Source organism: Bos indicus x Bos taurus, chromosome 24, assembly GCF_003369695.1.
Source record: "Bos indicus x Bos taurus breed Angus x Brahman F1 hybrid chromosome 24, Bos_hybrid_MaternalHap_v2.0, whole genome shotgun sequence".
NCBI classification, from domain to species: domain Eukaryota; kingdom Metazoa; phylum Chordata; class Mammalia; order Artiodactyla; family Bovidae; genus Bos; species Bos indicus x Bos taurus.
This window is the reverse complement of record NC_040099.1, coordinates 53,716,047-53,733,431: the sequence shown is the minus strand read 5'-3', so window position 1 is coordinate 53,733,431 and position 17,385 is coordinate 53,716,047. Positions and strand designations below refer to the sequence as shown.

General features: G+C 43.4%; 1 protein-coding gene across 1 annotated transcript in view; it reads left to right on the top strand.

Moving 5' to 3' along the window:
- Nucleotides 1-16,639, top strand: part of MBD2 (methyl-CpG binding domain protein 2) — a 67,815-nt gene extending 51,176 nt beyond the window's left edge. Inside the window, exons 4-7 of the mRNA XM_027526389.1 lie at nucleotides 6,982-7,072; nucleotides 8,344-8,521; nucleotides 13,308-13,446; nucleotides 16,167-16,639. Of these exons, the coding sequence (XP_027382190.1) occupies nucleotides 6,982-7,072; nucleotides 8,344-8,521; nucleotides 13,308-13,434 (396 nt within the window). The 3' untranslated portion in view covers nucleotides 13,435-13,446; nucleotides 16,167-16,639. The remainder of the gene's footprint in view (nucleotides 1-6,981; nucleotides 7,073-8,343; nucleotides 8,522-13,307; nucleotides 13,447-16,166) is intronic.
- Nucleotides 16,640-17,385: the final 746 nt, after the last annotated feature.

The following is a 17,385-nucleotide window of genomic DNA, read 5'->3' as shown; positions in this document are numbered from 1 at the left end:
TCCAGTCTCTGCTGGTCTTGCCTCCTTCCCAGCCTGCTCAGTACTACCACCTCTTCTGGCTTCACGGACTCGTGGCCCAAGCACTCACTTCCTAGGGCTCCGTGCCTGCTCAGGGGCTCTGCTGTCATCGTGAAACGATCATCAGGGTTTCTGAACAAGAACCTTCTGATTCCATTTTGTACAGAGCCCTGCAACCTGTGTAGCTGCTCCTACTTAATAGCGTTCTCCTAGCTAGCCTTACGCTGAGAGGGAGGCAGAGGGGCTTGCATGAGAAAAGGAAAGGGAAGGGTTTTAAGATACTTAGAGTATCAAGAAAGCACCCCCACTGAAACTCGGCCAGAGGAGCAGATCGGAACAAAGGCCATGCCTCAGTCTTCATTTGTGGATACGTGCCTTTCAGAGCCAACTCTCTTTGCTCTGTTTATATGTATTAATTTTAATGCATAGTAGGTGCTATGACGTGATCAGCGGTGTACTAGATGCCATGGGCAAAAACCAAGTAGTAAACTGCTGTTTGCTGTCTAATGGTTATCTTCAAGTATTGATAAAACCTCCTCCTGTCCATAACCATTGAGATTGCTTTTATCCTCCCATTCCCTAGGGCAGGAAGCCAGAGCATATTGTGATAGTTGTCTGAGTTTATAAAGCTAGTGAGTGACATAGCATGGATTTGAATCAGGGTCAGTCTGACTCTGAAGGCCAGTCCCAGTTCACTCAGCTTCTCAGAAGTTCAGTCTTCTGCCCTCCAGGCTGGCTCTGAACTTGAGGTCGTGAGCATACGTGGCAAGTCAGTTTCTTTTCATTGGTGATTTTTTTTTAAAAAACACTACACAGTACTTTTCAAATGAAATCTAATGGTGGATGAAAATGTATGTTTGATCTAGATGCTTTTCCATGTGTTTATGAGAAATCAATATTTGCATAAAAGTAACCTTATACAGTATTATAGAAAAAACTCAAGCCTTCCATTCTATATGCTTCATAAAGCACTCCATCTCTACTGTTTCTTGAAACATCTGCTGACACTCCATTGTTAGTGTGACTTCTCAGAAAGTGCTTTCTTGGAGTAGAAATCTCGCTCTTTAATTTCTATCCACCAAATAAACAAAACGGGGTGTTCAAATGTCATTGATATTCGCAATTAATTCCGAGAAAGCTAATTTGTAGAAGATGTGTTTTATACCAGTTCTTCAGTTTTCATCATGTGAGCTTCTCCTACGTCTCTTTTGAGATTGTTGTAAAAGTCTATGCCAGCTTTAGCCTAAATAACATCACACAGATGGCTTCTTAATTCTGCTTGAGGAGGAGCGTGGCCTCGGCACGGATCGCCTACAGTGCACAGTTAACACAGCATCACTTCGTAGGTAAATGGATTAAAAGCAGCCTGATAATTTTCTCAGCAATTACTGGTCTTTCGTCTGCCTTTGATTTCATGACTAGAAGGGTCTCGGGCTTGTTAAACACAGAGCCATGCATGTAAATACTCTTCTAGAGCTTTCATTTATTGAGATGAGGACTGTCTAATCACTGACTTGGGTTTTAATTCCAGCTGCACCCCTGGTCATGCACCTTTGATGAGTTACTGCGAGTCGGTGCTGATAATGTCTTCTTCAAAACACTGTAGGAAAGACTAACCGAATTCTGTATGTGAAGCCCTGAGCACAGTGCCAGGCTGGAGGGAAGGGCTCGATGGGTAAGCAGGAGTTGTCGTCCTCCTCCTCTTATTCCGCCAGGGGAACGCGCCTGGGCACAAACAGATCTTCGGGCGAGCCCTGTCTCTGCTCACCCCTGAACAGTTCGGTATACTCTTAAATATGCTTTGACATATCCTCCTGCAACGAAAAACAGAAAAGCAAGTATCTTCCTCCAGTTCTCTGCTAGAAGAGGATAGTGTGATACATTTTTTAATCGTCTAGCATGCTGCATGCTGAGTCGCTTCAGTCGTGTCCGACTCTGTGAGACCCCATGGACAGCAGCCCACCAGGCTCCTCTGTCCAAGGGATTCTCTAGGCAAGAATACTGGAGTGGGTTGCTATTGCCTTCTCCATCTAGCAGAATCGGGAATAACTCGGAGATCTCGGTGATGGGGTACACAGCCTCGTGTGTGCACTGCCATGCTCTCAGCACAGACCAGACCAGCCTTTCTCAGACCAAGATCCCCCGTGTCCCTCAGAGTTACCTAAGACACTTGTAGAATAACATAAAACCAGCTCTCTAACCCAAGACCTACTGAACAGAATCTTTAGGGCTGAGGTCTCAGAACATGCCTGTACAATAAGCCACCCTGGTTATTCTTATCTGTAAAAATCATCTAGAAAGACTGACCCACACTCTCTGTCTCACCTCCTTGCCTTTGCTTAAGCTGTTTCCTTGGCTTGGAGAAGTCTTTCCTCTTCTATAGAATTCTTAACACATTTTTTCAGAGTTGCCTCTTCCTAAAAGCCTTTCCAGATTCTCCCAAATTGAAGTTAATATTGTATCTTCATTATTGCGGTTAACACGTCTCCCTTCTAGAGTTTTTCTAGAAAACAGTTTCACCAAACAGTAAGCAGCTAGTGGACAGTGATTGCCGGCTATCCTAATAACCATCCCCAGCAAAATGCTTTGTATCTAATGGGCACTAAAAGAGCATCTGCTGAATTTGGATCGATTCTCTACTTACTTTTTCCCGGTAAACCATTCTGTTCTGACATCCTCCCAAGAGCACAGGTTCCTTCAGAGTATGTATTATTAAGCTCAGGGTGGTGGAAGATGGTCTGAATAAACACGATCAGCCTAGACAGGGGCGTGTGTGTGTGTGTGTGTGTGTGTGTGTGTGTGTGTGTGTGTGTGTGTGTGTGTGTGTGTGTGTGTGTGTGTTGTGATGAGTTGTTTGAGATCCCTGTGTCCTCATTTTCATCTTGGATATCACTTGTAAGGTATTTGTCCAACATGCAGCCATTAAGAAAAGAAAATGGTGTAGTTGTATTCTGGGTTGGTTGTCCTTTCAGGAAGCAGATTTGATCATTCACCAAAGTAGCAGCTTTCACCGTCCACCGTCACGCTTGTCCTCTGGGGCCCTTAGATAAAGTACGTAGAGCGGTTGTTTCCAGCGATGTCATAGAGGTACTTCCTACAGTCATGAGGAGCAAAGGTGTGGAGATGAGCTCCACTTTCTATTAAGATGGTTTCCTCAAAGCTGCACTTTCCCTGTCAGTGACATTTTAGATACTTTTTTGGTTTTGTGTGATTGTTAATCCTATCCTATGCTTCTCCATCAGCTTGTTGGCCGGTTAGGGTGTTGCCCAGACCATTGGCCCTAGAAAGTACATATGGGAGCTCTCCAGTTCTCTTCTCTACTGCAGGGTGATATCAGAGGAGGGCCTGATCAGTGGGGCTTAGGGAGGGATGTACTCACTTAGAGTGAGAGCACATTAAAGAGTTTCTCCAAATATTAGATCACTGGTCCCTAAATTACGTTGATTATTTGACCTCACACCAGGCAGCAAGCTGAAGCTGAGAAAATCATGGGATGTGGCTGGTGAAATCAGATTTTCATTGGCTCGGTTAGGATTTATGAAAGTATGGTGGACAAGACAACTGTCCTGGACAGAGGACTCCTTTCAAATGTAGGGAGCCTCGTCCTTTCCATATTTCTGTCTCAATTTCTAATGTTAATGCAATAGGAAGAACTTCAGATGACCACAGTCAGTTACCTAGTAATACATAAACAAGGAGATCTGAGACTCTAATGTCAGGCAGAGGAACACCCCTCTCTTTCCCTGAACCCCTCCAGTACATTCAGAGCTCTAAAGTGACCAGAAACAATCAGGAAAGGTCACTGCATTTGGTGAGAGGGGCTGATTAACCTTTAGAGTAAATGTAGTGGAAATTCATGGAATAGGGGGTAGGATAATAAAGTTGAAATGGGCCTGGGAGAAAGGAGATAGTGCAAATTGATCGTTCTTTGAGCAATTTGCTTGGAAAAACAAAAAAAATGGTAATTATATCAGCTGGATAAAGTTTGTATTTATGGAAAAAAAAACCAAAGTACAGTTCCAGCACCCCCAAGGAATCCCCTTGTGCTGACCCCTTGCAGTGGGATCTTCCCCCCAGCCCTGACTCCTGGCAACCACCCTTACAGTTTTCTTCTTTTTCATACACATTCATTCATACGGTATGTAAAAGACTGGCTTCCTTCCCTTGGCCTAATGCCTGCTTGATACAAGTTTTACACATATTTTAAAGTGCGAAGAACCCCTTCTTTCCAGAACAGAGCAAATAGGGACCTGAGAAGATGGACGTGAGAAGGTGGGTTAGGGACACACTGAAACGTCAGACGAGCAGCTGAGCAGCTCCCCTGGCTGAGCGTGTTAGGGCTGAATGCCAGGCGGGGAGGAGGCGGGGAGGGCAGTGGCGACCTTGGCCGGTTAAATGTCTTCTTTTCTCAAACCAGCCTGGATTCCTGCTCTGACCTTTCCCACTTCCCAGGGAGTAGGGGGTGGAAGAAAGACACACACACGTATATACACTTACACGTTCAGAAATACGTGTGCCTCCGTTTTCACAGTGTAAGCGCTTCATTTACGGAGAGGTCATCAACCTGTCAGGCTCAACTTCAGATTTTGTTGAGGGCTGTCTGATGATGTGTGATGATACCAGGACTTGCAATCTAGAGCTGTATACTTGTTTCTCAAGCCAAGATTTATTTTGCAAAATATTTCATTCCAAATTTGTGTTTTCCTTCAAAATAATGGAAATTTAAACATTAAAAATTATAGAAGGTAAAAAATTTAACTTTTGATATCTAGAATTGGGATTTTTAGATATAGTTTATTACTAATCATCTCTGTATGTAGTTTTCATAATGTTTTTGGTAGTGTTGATTTATTTTACAAACTAAGTTATATATATAATTTAAAAATTATAATTTATATAATTATAAAATTATATAATATAAAACACTTACTAATCTCATACTCACTGACTCTCTTCTTCACTTTTTCATTAGGAATTAACTGCATTTTAATTTTTGTTGGGTTTTTCTCCCCTATAGTTGTGATATTCAAAGCATAGATGATTCTTATTTCCCCAGAAGAGCAGGCAGACTTTCTCAGGACATTTATCACATTCATTAACTATTACTTAGAAGAACTAACTACTTCTCCCTCATGATGGTTAATGGTTAATGTATTCATGTCCTTGCCCACATATTCTGCTGCTGATATAATTTATATGGAGGTATATGGAGATGTTAGCATATACTAAAGGTCTTAAAAGGACAGTAAAGAAGTTACTCTTGGTGCTAGCACTGTGGTTATTATATAATCTAAGCTATTACTGTTCTGCCATAAATAGAATTATTTTACTGTATCTTCTCATTTGTCCGGAAAGTTGCTATTTGACGCTTTTCATGTATCCAGAAGTTAGAACATAAGCTTGGAAGCCCTCAGAGTGCTCAAAAATCTGTTAAAAGTAAACCTAATAAACCTTATGCCTACTGTGTGATAGGTGTTTGTATATTTTGCTTTATTTAACCTCCACAATCATTGTATGTAACAGTCATTCTTGCCTCTTCCACAGAGGACATTGAACATCTGAGGTTACAGAACTGGTCCAAGGTCATATGTCTATAGCTGGGGTTTCAACTTGGGTGCATGTGTCCCTCAGGATCCTGACTCTGAGCCCGTTTATTCCCACATCAGTCATTCACACAAATATTTTTTCAATATTTACTATATGACAGGCCCCTGGGTATCCAGGATTAAAGACAGATTTATCAAATTCCTAAGGAATTCCTTTATCTGCTTTTTGGACTGCAGTAAATATGAAACAGAGTAGAAAAGAGATGAGGCTTGAGGACAAAGACACTCTCTATCTTATCCACTGTTGCATTCACAGGCCAAGTAGAGCACATAGTAGGAGCTCAGTAAATACATTCATATGGATGAATGACATTAATGACGAGTAATACCCAACTGGGCTTCCCCAGTAAAGAGTTCTGCCACTTCAGGAGACATAAAAGACACAAGTTCTATCCCTGGGTTGGGAAGATTCCCTGGAGAAGGGCATGGCAACCCTCTCCAGTATTCTTGCCTAGAGAGAACCATGGACAGAGGAGCCTGGCGGGCTACAGTCCATAGGGTTGCAAAGCGAAGGACACAACTGAAGTGATAGAGCAAGCACGCACACAGTAGCCGACTAGGAGAGAGAATTAAGTGTAGAAGGGATTTAACATCAAGCAGTAGAACTGTCCTGGTCTGCTCAGTGTATGAACAAGCAGTTGCATATCTCGCTAGACCCATGGGGTAGGAAGAGTCTTCAGCGTGTTCACTGATGCCAGAATGATGCCCTGGGGCACCTAGTGACTGAGGAGACCCAGGCTCTGTACCATGGAAGGAGAGGCACTCATGAATGTGGCATCCTGTTTAAAAAGCAGGGAAGTATGCAAAACATTTTAGAAAAGTTTCCATAAAAAATGGCGTTTGTTCCCCTTAAAGTAGGCCAAAGGGCTAAACTTCTGTGTCTTAGAAAAATCACATAGGTGGAGAAATTGTTTCCCTAACGCTTTTGGATAAAGAGGTATTACATAATACAGTTTTTCCTTTTCCTGATAAATTGTAACATTAAATTTTCATGCCAAATGAAACTTTGAAGAACTCAAGTTAATACTCTTTGGAAGATACCTTATGTCTTCCAAAGGACTGTTATCTATTTAGGACTGTATCTCATGCATAGCACATAACAATCTATCAGATGTAACAAGTGAATAGGCTGCCTAGAATGACAAAGCAAAGTTTTTTGAGTCATATAACTTGAAAGAATTATGATGTGTTGAAGTCATGTTTGAAGTATCATTTAGCTCTTTGTAAGGAAAAAAAAAAAAAAATGGGGACATTAGGGAACTACTGATACGATTTCAATTTCATTATCCAGCAGCATCGATGCACTGCTTTCTTGTCCCGAGAATGTATCTATTAACAGTGATGTTTTGCCTTACAGCTTTTCTGGGAGAAGAGGCTACAAGGACTTAGTGCATCAGATGTAACAGAACAAATTATAAAAACCATGGAACTCCCTAAAGGTCTTCAAGGTATTCTCCGAGTTCAGTTGAGCAGTCCCTGCTGCGTGCCAGGCTCTGTGTCGGAGGCAGTGGAGGCAGACGTGATGAGGGTGACAGGTCTTTGCTGTGGGGACTGTTTGCCTCGCTGGGTGATGCTCCCCTTGGGTTTTAGTAAACCCAGAGGCAGTGTGCCTGAAACACTTTGTAGGTTGCAGAACGCTTCCGGGCGGTGTCTTACCTAACTTTTTTTTCTGTGTGTACCTTTTGGCTTGAGGTTAATTAGGCTCGTCATGTAAATTAATCCATGTTACGTGTTTAGACCCAAATGCAGCCTAAGTGGCAGACCATCCCCAGCTTCCTGCTCGAAGCCACATCAGGCCCCAGCACTTGCTTTTTTCTCCCTTCCTCTTATCAAAAGAACAGCCAGCATCTCTAATCCTGTCTCTCCCTCCGTGACCTGCTGCTGCAAGCCTCAGATGCCCATGGGTCCAGTAACAGGAGTGAGCGGGATCCGGGGTGGAGAACTCAGCTGCTGGCATGCCTCGTGGTGTCACACGTTCACTCCAAGTTCTAGAGAAGCATTAGTTTTTGAGTGTTACAACTTTGGCTTCCAAATCTTGATACGTTGCAAACCCTCCTAATTCCTGGTTAGAGTAGTGTCTTATCGCTCTGTGCCCTTGGAAATGATTGCTTTAGCTGGTCTAACAAGTTTCAGATGAGAAGCAGTGAACTTACACGTAGCTGTGGTTCCAGCCTCCTAACGTGCAGTCAGGGGTACAGTTACTAATCCTATTCATGTGGGTATTTTGTTAGTTGAAAAAGCTGTTAAAGGTGTAGGTACAGCCTACTTGCATTGGCTTTTCCTTTGAAATCCCTGCACAAGAAAGAAATGTTGAGACATGGCAAGCTACAGGGAAAACGTTCCAGGACCCTAGGGACACATTAATAGGGATATTTGAATGTAAGATGACTTTAGAAGGGACTTAGATCATTAAGAATAATTGACCTTGCATGAGGAAATGTAGCCAACTTTTTAAGACGTTTAATACCCTGGAAATGTATTTTTAAATTCTGTTTAAGTTTTATTAAAATACTCAAGTATTTGGTTACTATTTCCTTAATGTTAATTCTTTGTTCTTGATAACTAAGTAAATGTGCTGTTATCTTTTGCTGCTTTGGCTTGTCAGTTTTAAATAGCTGATCTCAGATGAATATAAAGATAATCAGTTGTTTTAGGCTCCACAAGGTTTGCTCAGCACAGCTAGAAACGTCCTGGAACTGATGCATGTTTCTGATTGCAGGAGTTGGTCCGGGTAGTAACGATGAGACCCTTTTATCTGCTGTCGCCAGTGCTTTGCACACAAGCTCTGCACCCATCACAGGGCAAGTCTCTGCTGCTGTGGAAAAGAACCCCGCTGTCTGGCTGAACACATCTCAACCCCTCTGCAAGGCTTTCATTGTCACAGATGAAGACATTAGGTGAGAGCAGAACGTGACTTCAAAAAACTTGTCTCCTACACTTGATACGTTTTTTATTGCTTGTTAGGTTCAGTGCCAGTCCTAGTAAGTGATGACCCTTCTTGGCAAAGCTGGCGTAAAACAGATGATACAGGATGTTTTAAAACAAATGCATGCTGGAAAAGGTAGCATTGTATAAGGTGTATCATCCTGATTATCCCCGAAGGACAGAGCAGTCGTACTCTCTCCACATGATTTTTGCAGTATCTTATGCAATCTGGGTTCTGCCTTTCTGCTCTGAAGAGTCCGTGCATTCACTTATGCCTGTTCTGATTGCTGTCTGCAGTAGCAGATCATTGCTGTGCTGCTTTGAGTTCAGTTGTGTTTTCAAAGTTCAGTTTACTTATCTTGATTTTATTGATCTCACATAAACTCAATTTAGAGATTTATTTATCTCTACTTCACTTTGTTTCAAGTAAAGGTTTAAGGTGGCTCTGAAGAGACACACACACACACACACACACACACACACACACAGTGAGACACATATGTACATACATCAAGTGAAGCCAGATGAGAAGCAAATGAGAAGAAAGACAAAGCAAAAGGTAAAGCTATTATGTAAAACAGCCAAGAATGAGAAGCAGACACAAGCTGCATCCATTAACATCTTTTACTCTTTCTACGGCTGGGCCGCGAATTAGGTTTATAGCAGCAGATTATGAAGGGGAACCGTATCTCTCAGATAGATAATGCCCAAGGAGTATAAGCAAGCCATTGCCCAGGAGAAACAGAACTATTCCAGATACTAAAACCACAAAGAAATTCTTACATGGGATTTATGGATTTCAGTATTATTCTTTAGAATGATTGTAGTTTGGTGGTGGTTTAGTCGCTAAGTCGTGTCCAGCTCTTGTGACCCCATGGACTGTAGCTGGCCAGGCTCCTCTGTCCATGGGATTCTCCAGGCAAGAACACTGGAGTGGGTTACCATGTCCTCCTCCAGGGGATCTTCCCAACCCCGGGATCAAACCCGTGTCCCCTACATTGCGGGCTGTCTCCTGCACTGCAAGTGGATCTTTACCACGGAGCCACCAGGGAAGCCCAGAATGATTGTGTACTATGCTGTATTTCCTTTAAGAACAGGACAGGATGTGTACTTCATTATTTCTGTCCTCTGAATGTAAACCCGAAAGCTTTACTGTTCCTAGACCAAGCCAGCAGATGACACTTCTGAATTTCAAAAAATACGTATTACATTTGTTTTTTTGTTTTTTTCCTAATTCCGTGAAAGTTGGTATGAAACTGTTGTTAAATGCCTGTGTCTAGCCAGGTTTATAATTGGAAGGCCTTCCCTGGATTTTAAAGTAGTTCTTTTTGCAAAGATGTAGAGCAGTTCACAGTTGCATTCGGATGCCTTGATGATGTGGAATTTATGATCAGTGTTATTCTTCTTTTTTTTTTTAAAAAAAGTGTGAAATCAAGGAAAGGAATCAGCTTGCTCTTTGGACTGTTCCTACCCTTGAGGAAGGAAATTACTCAGGAGGCTAGCCCCCCTCTGTCCTGGAATGAGTGCCCAGTTCATCAGCCCGGGTCCTGCTAGGTCCCTGAGGGTGTTGACTGAGGTCTTCTGATGACAGGGCCCCATGGGGACATCTTGGGGCTGTGTTAGAATCCTGCTTAACACATCTGGCGGAGGCTTTACTCGGTTTTCATAAATGTGGGAAGCCTCACTCAAGACAGAAGAGACGTGGTGGCCAGTGTCAGATTTTCAGGTATACTTCTCCAGCCAAGCCGGATTTGGATGCTTTTCTTTTAGGGTAAACTCGTCTGACCGATTGTCCATTTGATTGCATTGTCATAACAAATCATCAAGCCAAACATTTCTTCTCCAATTAGTACATATTCAAAATAAACGACTGCAAGTGGAATTATCACTTTTCTCCAGTTGTGTCACCAATAATGTGTTTGTGTTAAACCTTCAACTAAGGATCTCAACATTGAGCACATGTTTTTTTTCAGCCAGCTTGATAACTATTTTCATTCATAGGCGTATTTGTTTTCTGATACCCAGTGATAAGTTCTCACAAACCTCGCCGTTTAAAGCAATAGCTGTTCGTAGCTCTAAGTTCTGTAGGTCGGAAGTCCGGGTGGGCATGACTGGATTCCCTGCCCCGGGTCTTACACAGTTGAAATCTGAGTGTCTGCAGAACTGCGTGGCCTTCTGGAGCCTGGGCTCCTCCTAAGCTTGTTGCAGAGTTCGTGTCTTTCTAGTAGGGATGAAGCCCCTCTTTTCTTGTTGGCTGTTCTCAGTGGCAGCTTGAAGCTGCCAGCAGCTCCTTGCCCCGTGGCTCCCTTCACATTCCCTCTCCTGCTGCTTTCTAGAAGAGCCCAGCCCCTTTGAAAGCCTCTTCTTTCTTATTAGGTCAGGCCCTCTACGATAATCTCTTTCGATTAACTCAGGGTCAGCTATTAGTAACCTGATCATAGAATGACATCCCATCACGTGTTCCTAAGTCCTTCCTGCCCTTAAGGGGAGAGAATTCTGCCTGGGATGTGACCAGGGGCCCGTGGGGACATCCTGGGGCTGTGTTAGAGTCCTGCTCGCCACATCCGGCAGAGGCTTTACTTTCAGTTTTCATAAATGGGGGAAGCAGCGCTCAAGACAGCAGAGCAGCGGTGGCCAGTGTCAGATTTTCAGATCACTTCTCCAGCCAGAAGCGCTCTTCTTCCCATTTCCTTCATCTTCCCGATGGGGTGATGCTAGGGGGGCTGTGCAGACACTCTGGTATGAGGCATGAGAGATTGCCCATGACCGATAACGCCATTTATCATAAGCCTGGAGTTACTGAGCCAGATGTTAAGACTGACTGTAAGAAATAAACATCCTGTTTTTCATGACTCTGCTCCACTGTGTGAAAATCTGTTGAACTCCAGGGACTTCCCTGGCGGTGCAGTGGTTATGTCTTCACCTTCCAACGCAAGGAGTGCGGGTTTGATCCCTAGTCCAAGAGCTAAGATCCCACGTGCCTCAGGGCCAAAACACAAGACAGAAACAGTATTGTAACACTTGCAATAAAGACTGTAAAAACGGAAGTGGTAGATGCTCAATTGTGTCCAACTCTTTGCGACCCCATGGACTGTAGCCGGTCAGGCTCCTCTGTCCATGTAATTTTCCAGGTAAGAATCCTGGAGTGGGTACCTATTCTCTTCTCCAGGGCATCTTCCCAACCCAGGGATCGAGTATGAGTCTCTTGCATTGCAAGCAGATTCTTTACCATCTGAGCTACCAGGGATCAAAACATCTCTTAAAAAAAATCTCAACTCTAGTTTCTGTGAATATGATCGAGGCTACAGAGCTTGACTCAGTGGTTGCTTCCCTCTTTTCAAAAATTCATTTAAAAGGTGGAAGTCTAAACCTTTTATCTCTTAGTGCTGTTTTTAGAGTTTGGTAAAGATGATATCTAAAGTTTTTGTGGTTACACAACATGTTAATTTCGCTTACCTTGGACATAGACTACTGAGATAAAGAGACGTGGGGATGAGACTGTAGCAAACGTGACTTCACAGCTGGTTGAGGACCCAAGGGGCAAATGCCCAGGGCATCTTAGTGGAGTCTTCTGGAACATCACCCCTCTACCCTTCTGCTTGCCCCGGTGTGGGGCAGTGCCATGATTTGTCTTCCTCAACGATGGATGGAGAAACTGGCACTTCTTCCTTCAGCAGAGCCCTCGAGATCCCTTGCTGTGTCTCTTCCTCATCCCGGGGCTGCTCCCCCTCCAGTCTGTATCCATCCCCCAACCTTTCCTGCGGCCTCTGGAGGCGACTCGTCCTGTTTCTAGTCAAGGCTCGCCCTCCCACCTGGGCCTTTGCCTCTGTTCCTTTCTTGCTTCTTTTCCAAGCCTTTGACTTCCACACTTGTCCCTTCTCTCCTGTTTCTTCAACCATTGCCTCCCCACTGGGTTCTGGAGGTGAGTTTCTGTTTGCCATCTTGGTTTGCTGGAACTGTTTTAGGAATCTCTCCTTGCCCTGTCAGGTAGCTGTTCTCCATTTTTTTTCCTGCTTTTTAAGGATGAAATGTGATACCATTGGTGCGCTCCGTTCTTCATGTCATGGTTCTGCCTCTTCTGTGTGATGTGGTGTTTTTAACTCTCACTTTGGAGGTTCCCTGAGAGTCCCCAGGACCCAGAGGACCTTGCGTGTTCTTCACTTACTCGGCTCAGCTCAAGGGTCCGCTCCTCCTCCGCCCTTGGTGCACAGGGTCGTGTGCTCTTGGCTCCTCTGTGACGGCCTGTGGTCAGCAGGCTGCGGACCCAGGGGAGAGCTCCGACTACCCTCCCCGATGCCACCAGAGGCAGCGGCTGAACTGGCCCATCTCGCCTCCACCTCCTCCGCCCTTCTCAGTGCTTCACCCAGCACATCTCTTTTCCTTCCTATTTTCCGATATCATTTCCCACTTTTATTTCACATTATCCCTTATAGGAATAACCCTGAACCTTCACATATTTGAAGTTTTTGAAGTTGAAGAAAAGGTCCCTGAAAGAAACCTCCTCCTGCCAGAATTCTCTGTGAGATGAGGGTTTCCCTTCCTGTCCGAATGTCCCCCTTTTTGGGCAAAGCTCATCTCCCACGAGACCTGGTTTTTGTGAGGGTTAGAGGCCGCTTGTGCAAAGTCTAAGGAGAAGGAAGTGTGTGTTTCTGAGGAATTTTCCTGACTTTGGAGTAAAGATAAACCACGTCGTCGGCAGCATCATTGTTCCAACACTGGCCAAACTGTTAGTGTCTTTTTACTCTTGTTTTTACAAAGGAAACAGGAAGAGCGAGTACAGCAAGTACGTAAGAAATTGGAAGAGGCGCTGATGGCAGACATCTTGTCACGAGCTGCTGACGCGGAGGCCGTGGACCTTGAAGTGGACAGTGGAGAGGACGCCTGAGACTGGCATCAGGTACGGCGACGCCGGGACGCGGGGCGCTCCGGGCTTCTGCTTCCTTGCTCCTGCCCTTGCGGCCAGCTTCAGCGGCGCCTGCAGAGCCTGCTCCACTGTGCATCCTGTGCACTGCTGTTGTCGGGCCCCCTTTGTATTTAAGGACCATAGCAGAGTGCATCCTTTTCTTCTCATGATGTGAAAATGTTCACCCCCCTGCGGCTGCTTGAGAGGGTCCTGGGCTCTTTGTCACTGGAGCAAAGCAGAGGAGGAAGGAAAGGACTCTGCCAGGGAGAGAGGTGCTGCAGGAGGTGAAGCAGCCGTCGCCTCCGCCACGGTCGCTTTCTGGGGTGAAGGGGTCTCTTGTCCCCTACGTAAAAGTATGGTCACAGAGTAGGCAAAAACCCCTCCCTTTCCCCTCCTTCTCTGATCTCTGTAGCACAGACTTGATGCAGGGAGACCAAGTTAGGAGCTTGTAGCTTAGCAAGAGGTGACGGTGGCTTCATGAGGGTCTTGGTGTCGGGGATGCAGAGAGAAATGGAAAAGCCAATCTGAGATGTATTTGGAGGTAGAATCGACTTGACCAGGTGACTGACTGATAGGAGGGTGGGAGAGTGGGACGGATGACCAAGCCCAGGGTTTTTACGGGAGCCCGCTGGGTGGTGGGGAGGGTCCTGTTTGGGACAGGGGTAGACTGGAGGTGTCGCACGCCGGGAGGAGTTCACTGTTCACTCAGTCTTTCCTTCCATTCAGTGCTTTTGTCTTAATTCAGAGTGGCTTAGGCCACAGTGGCACAGAAATCAGGTAATAATGACAACTTTTACATTAACCTGGTCAGCGGCAGCAGTGACCTCTGGCCACACAGTCTCCTGACCGTGCAGCACCATTTAAATCCAGTTTGGTGCTATTTTAAGTAATTTGCTTTTGGTTTCCGTATCGAGGACAGGATGATGCTGTGTTGACGCTGAATCTTGTCTGCCGTTCCAATAGGGGTGTGTTTTCTGGACTGTGATGAGCACACTTTGTATGTGTAAAGTCTCTCAGGGGGAAGTCTGAAAGTGTATTTTTTTTTTATCCAAAGACTTCAGCGCAGTGTGGAAATCTGAGAACTGATTCCAAGAAAGCCCTCTTCTTCAGAGCTTTTAATTGTTTTCCAGACTTTTCCCCTGAAAACAATGTAGGAAAAATCAAGGGTACTGTCGTTGAGGTTTTACTAGACCTTTGCCTACGTTGCAGATTACTTTGCAGGTTGACAAAGTCAACCCCCTGTCAAGGCAGCCCCCTGGTTCATGTAAGCGACCTTGTGTTGTAGGGACTAGGTACTTGGCTCAGATAAAGGGCGCATCGCTCATTGCCTGGCACAAAGGTGGTTAACGTGGAAAACAAACTAATTAATGCTGAGTGATCAAAGTGTTAATATACATTTAAAAAATAGCCAACACGTCAGCATGTTGGGTAGGGAGAAATTGGTATTATATATATCATATTCTAAACTGGAGAATGGCATTAGACCAGGCCATTAGACTTTTGGGTTATAGAAGATTTAGAAGTACATCTTAATTATCAAAACTAAATTTACCTAAATCATTAATTTAGCTCCACGTACACCTAGAGTGTTTAATAAACCAGAGCACGGCCACATGACTTAATTAGGGGTTCATAATTAACTGTGGAATAGGTAGGACTTAGCTTGACTAAAGGTGGGGCATGGCCATGTTCAAATGCCTGGTAACATGCAGCACTCTGTACCACGCAGTTCTGTTTAGGTATGTTCATTGCATTATGACAGGGCTGGTCTTTCTAATGGTCCTTCTTAGCAGGATGTTTTATACTCACACACAAAGTCCATGGGTCGCAAGAGTTGGACACAGCTTGTGACTGCACACACACACAAGCACACGCACACCCATGCACATGCACACACGTGTACACACATGTACACACGTACACACGCACACCCATGCACATGCACACACATGTACACACGCACACACACATGCACACACATGTACACACCACAGACATGCATGCACACATATGCATGTGCACACACATGCGCGCGCACACACAAGCAGCCCGTCAGTAACAGGTTGAGGTTTGCTGTGTTGCTTAAGATTTTACACTCAAGAAGAGGGCCCAGGTTGCTGAACATTTTAGGAGTGATTGCAAGAAGATAATTATAAAAACAAAAAGTGTTAAGATTTAAAGCTATAATTGAGATGAGTATCAAATACATAAATAATTGAATTGGCAGTTGTACAATATAATTTCATCCAAGTTAAGTAGTAATAAGACTTCACTGTGTTTCTATCTATAAATTCTCTGAAGTAAAATAAATTATGGTGAAATAAAATAAATCATTGTTAGTAGAAATCTTCCTAAATTTTCTCAATATGTTTGGATTTGGCTATATCTTATGATTTTTTTTTCATTTGTATGCTCTGTGATTTCCCATTTTATGCTGATTTACTTAATGATAGAAATATTTTCATAAGTATACAAAAGGGTCCATAAGATTTCTTTGAAAATGAAGTGAAGATTCTTTCAGAATTAAAAAAGTTGAAACAATGAGGGGAGCTGTTGAGTCCTTTTTATGTACAAAGTGCTGTAACTAAATACTATCAAGGCTTTAAAAATCCTATTCTACCTGAAATTTGATCTCTCACTGCTTTCCCAAGTTTTGCTGACCTCACCTGAGAAATCATTGAATTACTTAAGTCTGTTTGTTTTTTTTCTTGCAGGTAACTTTGACCGACTTTCCCCGAGAGCAAACTCCTAGAATTGAGCAAAAACGTTTCCACTGGGTTTTGCGTGTAAGAAAAAAATGTACCTGAGCACATAGAGCTTTTTAATAGCACTAACCAATGCCTTTTTAGATGTATTTTTGATGTATATATCTATTATTCAAAAATGATGTTTATTTTGAGTCCCAGGACTTAAAATTAGTCTTTTTGTAATATCGAGCAGGACCCTTAAAATGAAGCTGAGCTTTTGATGCCAGGTGCAATCTACTGGAAATGTAGCACTTCCATGAAATACTTGTTCTCCCCCCAATTTTAATATGAACAGATCAGGAGTACCAAATAAATTTCCCAATGAGCGCTTATTGTGACTTCACTGTATATAAACAGATTTTTATACTTTATTGAAAGAGGACACCTGTACATTCTTCCATCATCACTGTAAAGACAAATAAATGATTATATTCACAGACTGATTGGAATTCTTTCTGTTAAGGAGCACACACCATGCATAGTCCCTTCTTAGGATTTCTGATTGACATTCAGCTGTCTTCCCTGGGCCTTAAGTTTGAAATGAAGGTGGTGGGAAATAGTTCATACGTTTGCAATATGCCTCTGAATATCATGAGAATTGTGCTCAGAATTCTAAGTTGTCATGTAGTGTGGGTAATTTTTATTTTCCCTTGCCTGTAACGAGTACTTTTGTTACCTCTATAAAAATAAGGCATTTTCTTCCCTCTGGTGTGAGTTAGGTACACACGTGCCCTTCAGATGTTGCTGGAAGTCTGTGACTGTTTTTTGAGAACATTTTGTATTTTCCAATGTCTACTGGCTTACAGAGTTAACAGGTGCAGGTGAGACCCTTTGTCACAGAGAGAGGCAACATTCTGGGCAGACTTGCTAAATGAACCAGATTGTAACGCTTTCTAATTACGACCCAGCCTCCAAAGTCTTAACATTTTTTTTTTTCCTGTTGAAACTCATAAGCATTAACTTCATTACTTCTTGAATTCCTTGATATCTAATTGCTCAAACTGGCACAGCATTAAGAAATGAGTTTTAAAAAACAAAAAAGGTAATCTGATGCCAAGAAATGGAACTAAGCAAATTTAAGTACATTTTGAGAAAAAAAGAGCAAAAATAATATCTTTCTATAGGAAGGGCTTATGCACTTCTTAACTCTGAGTTCTTTTAAAATTAGATGCAGAATGATGTGATC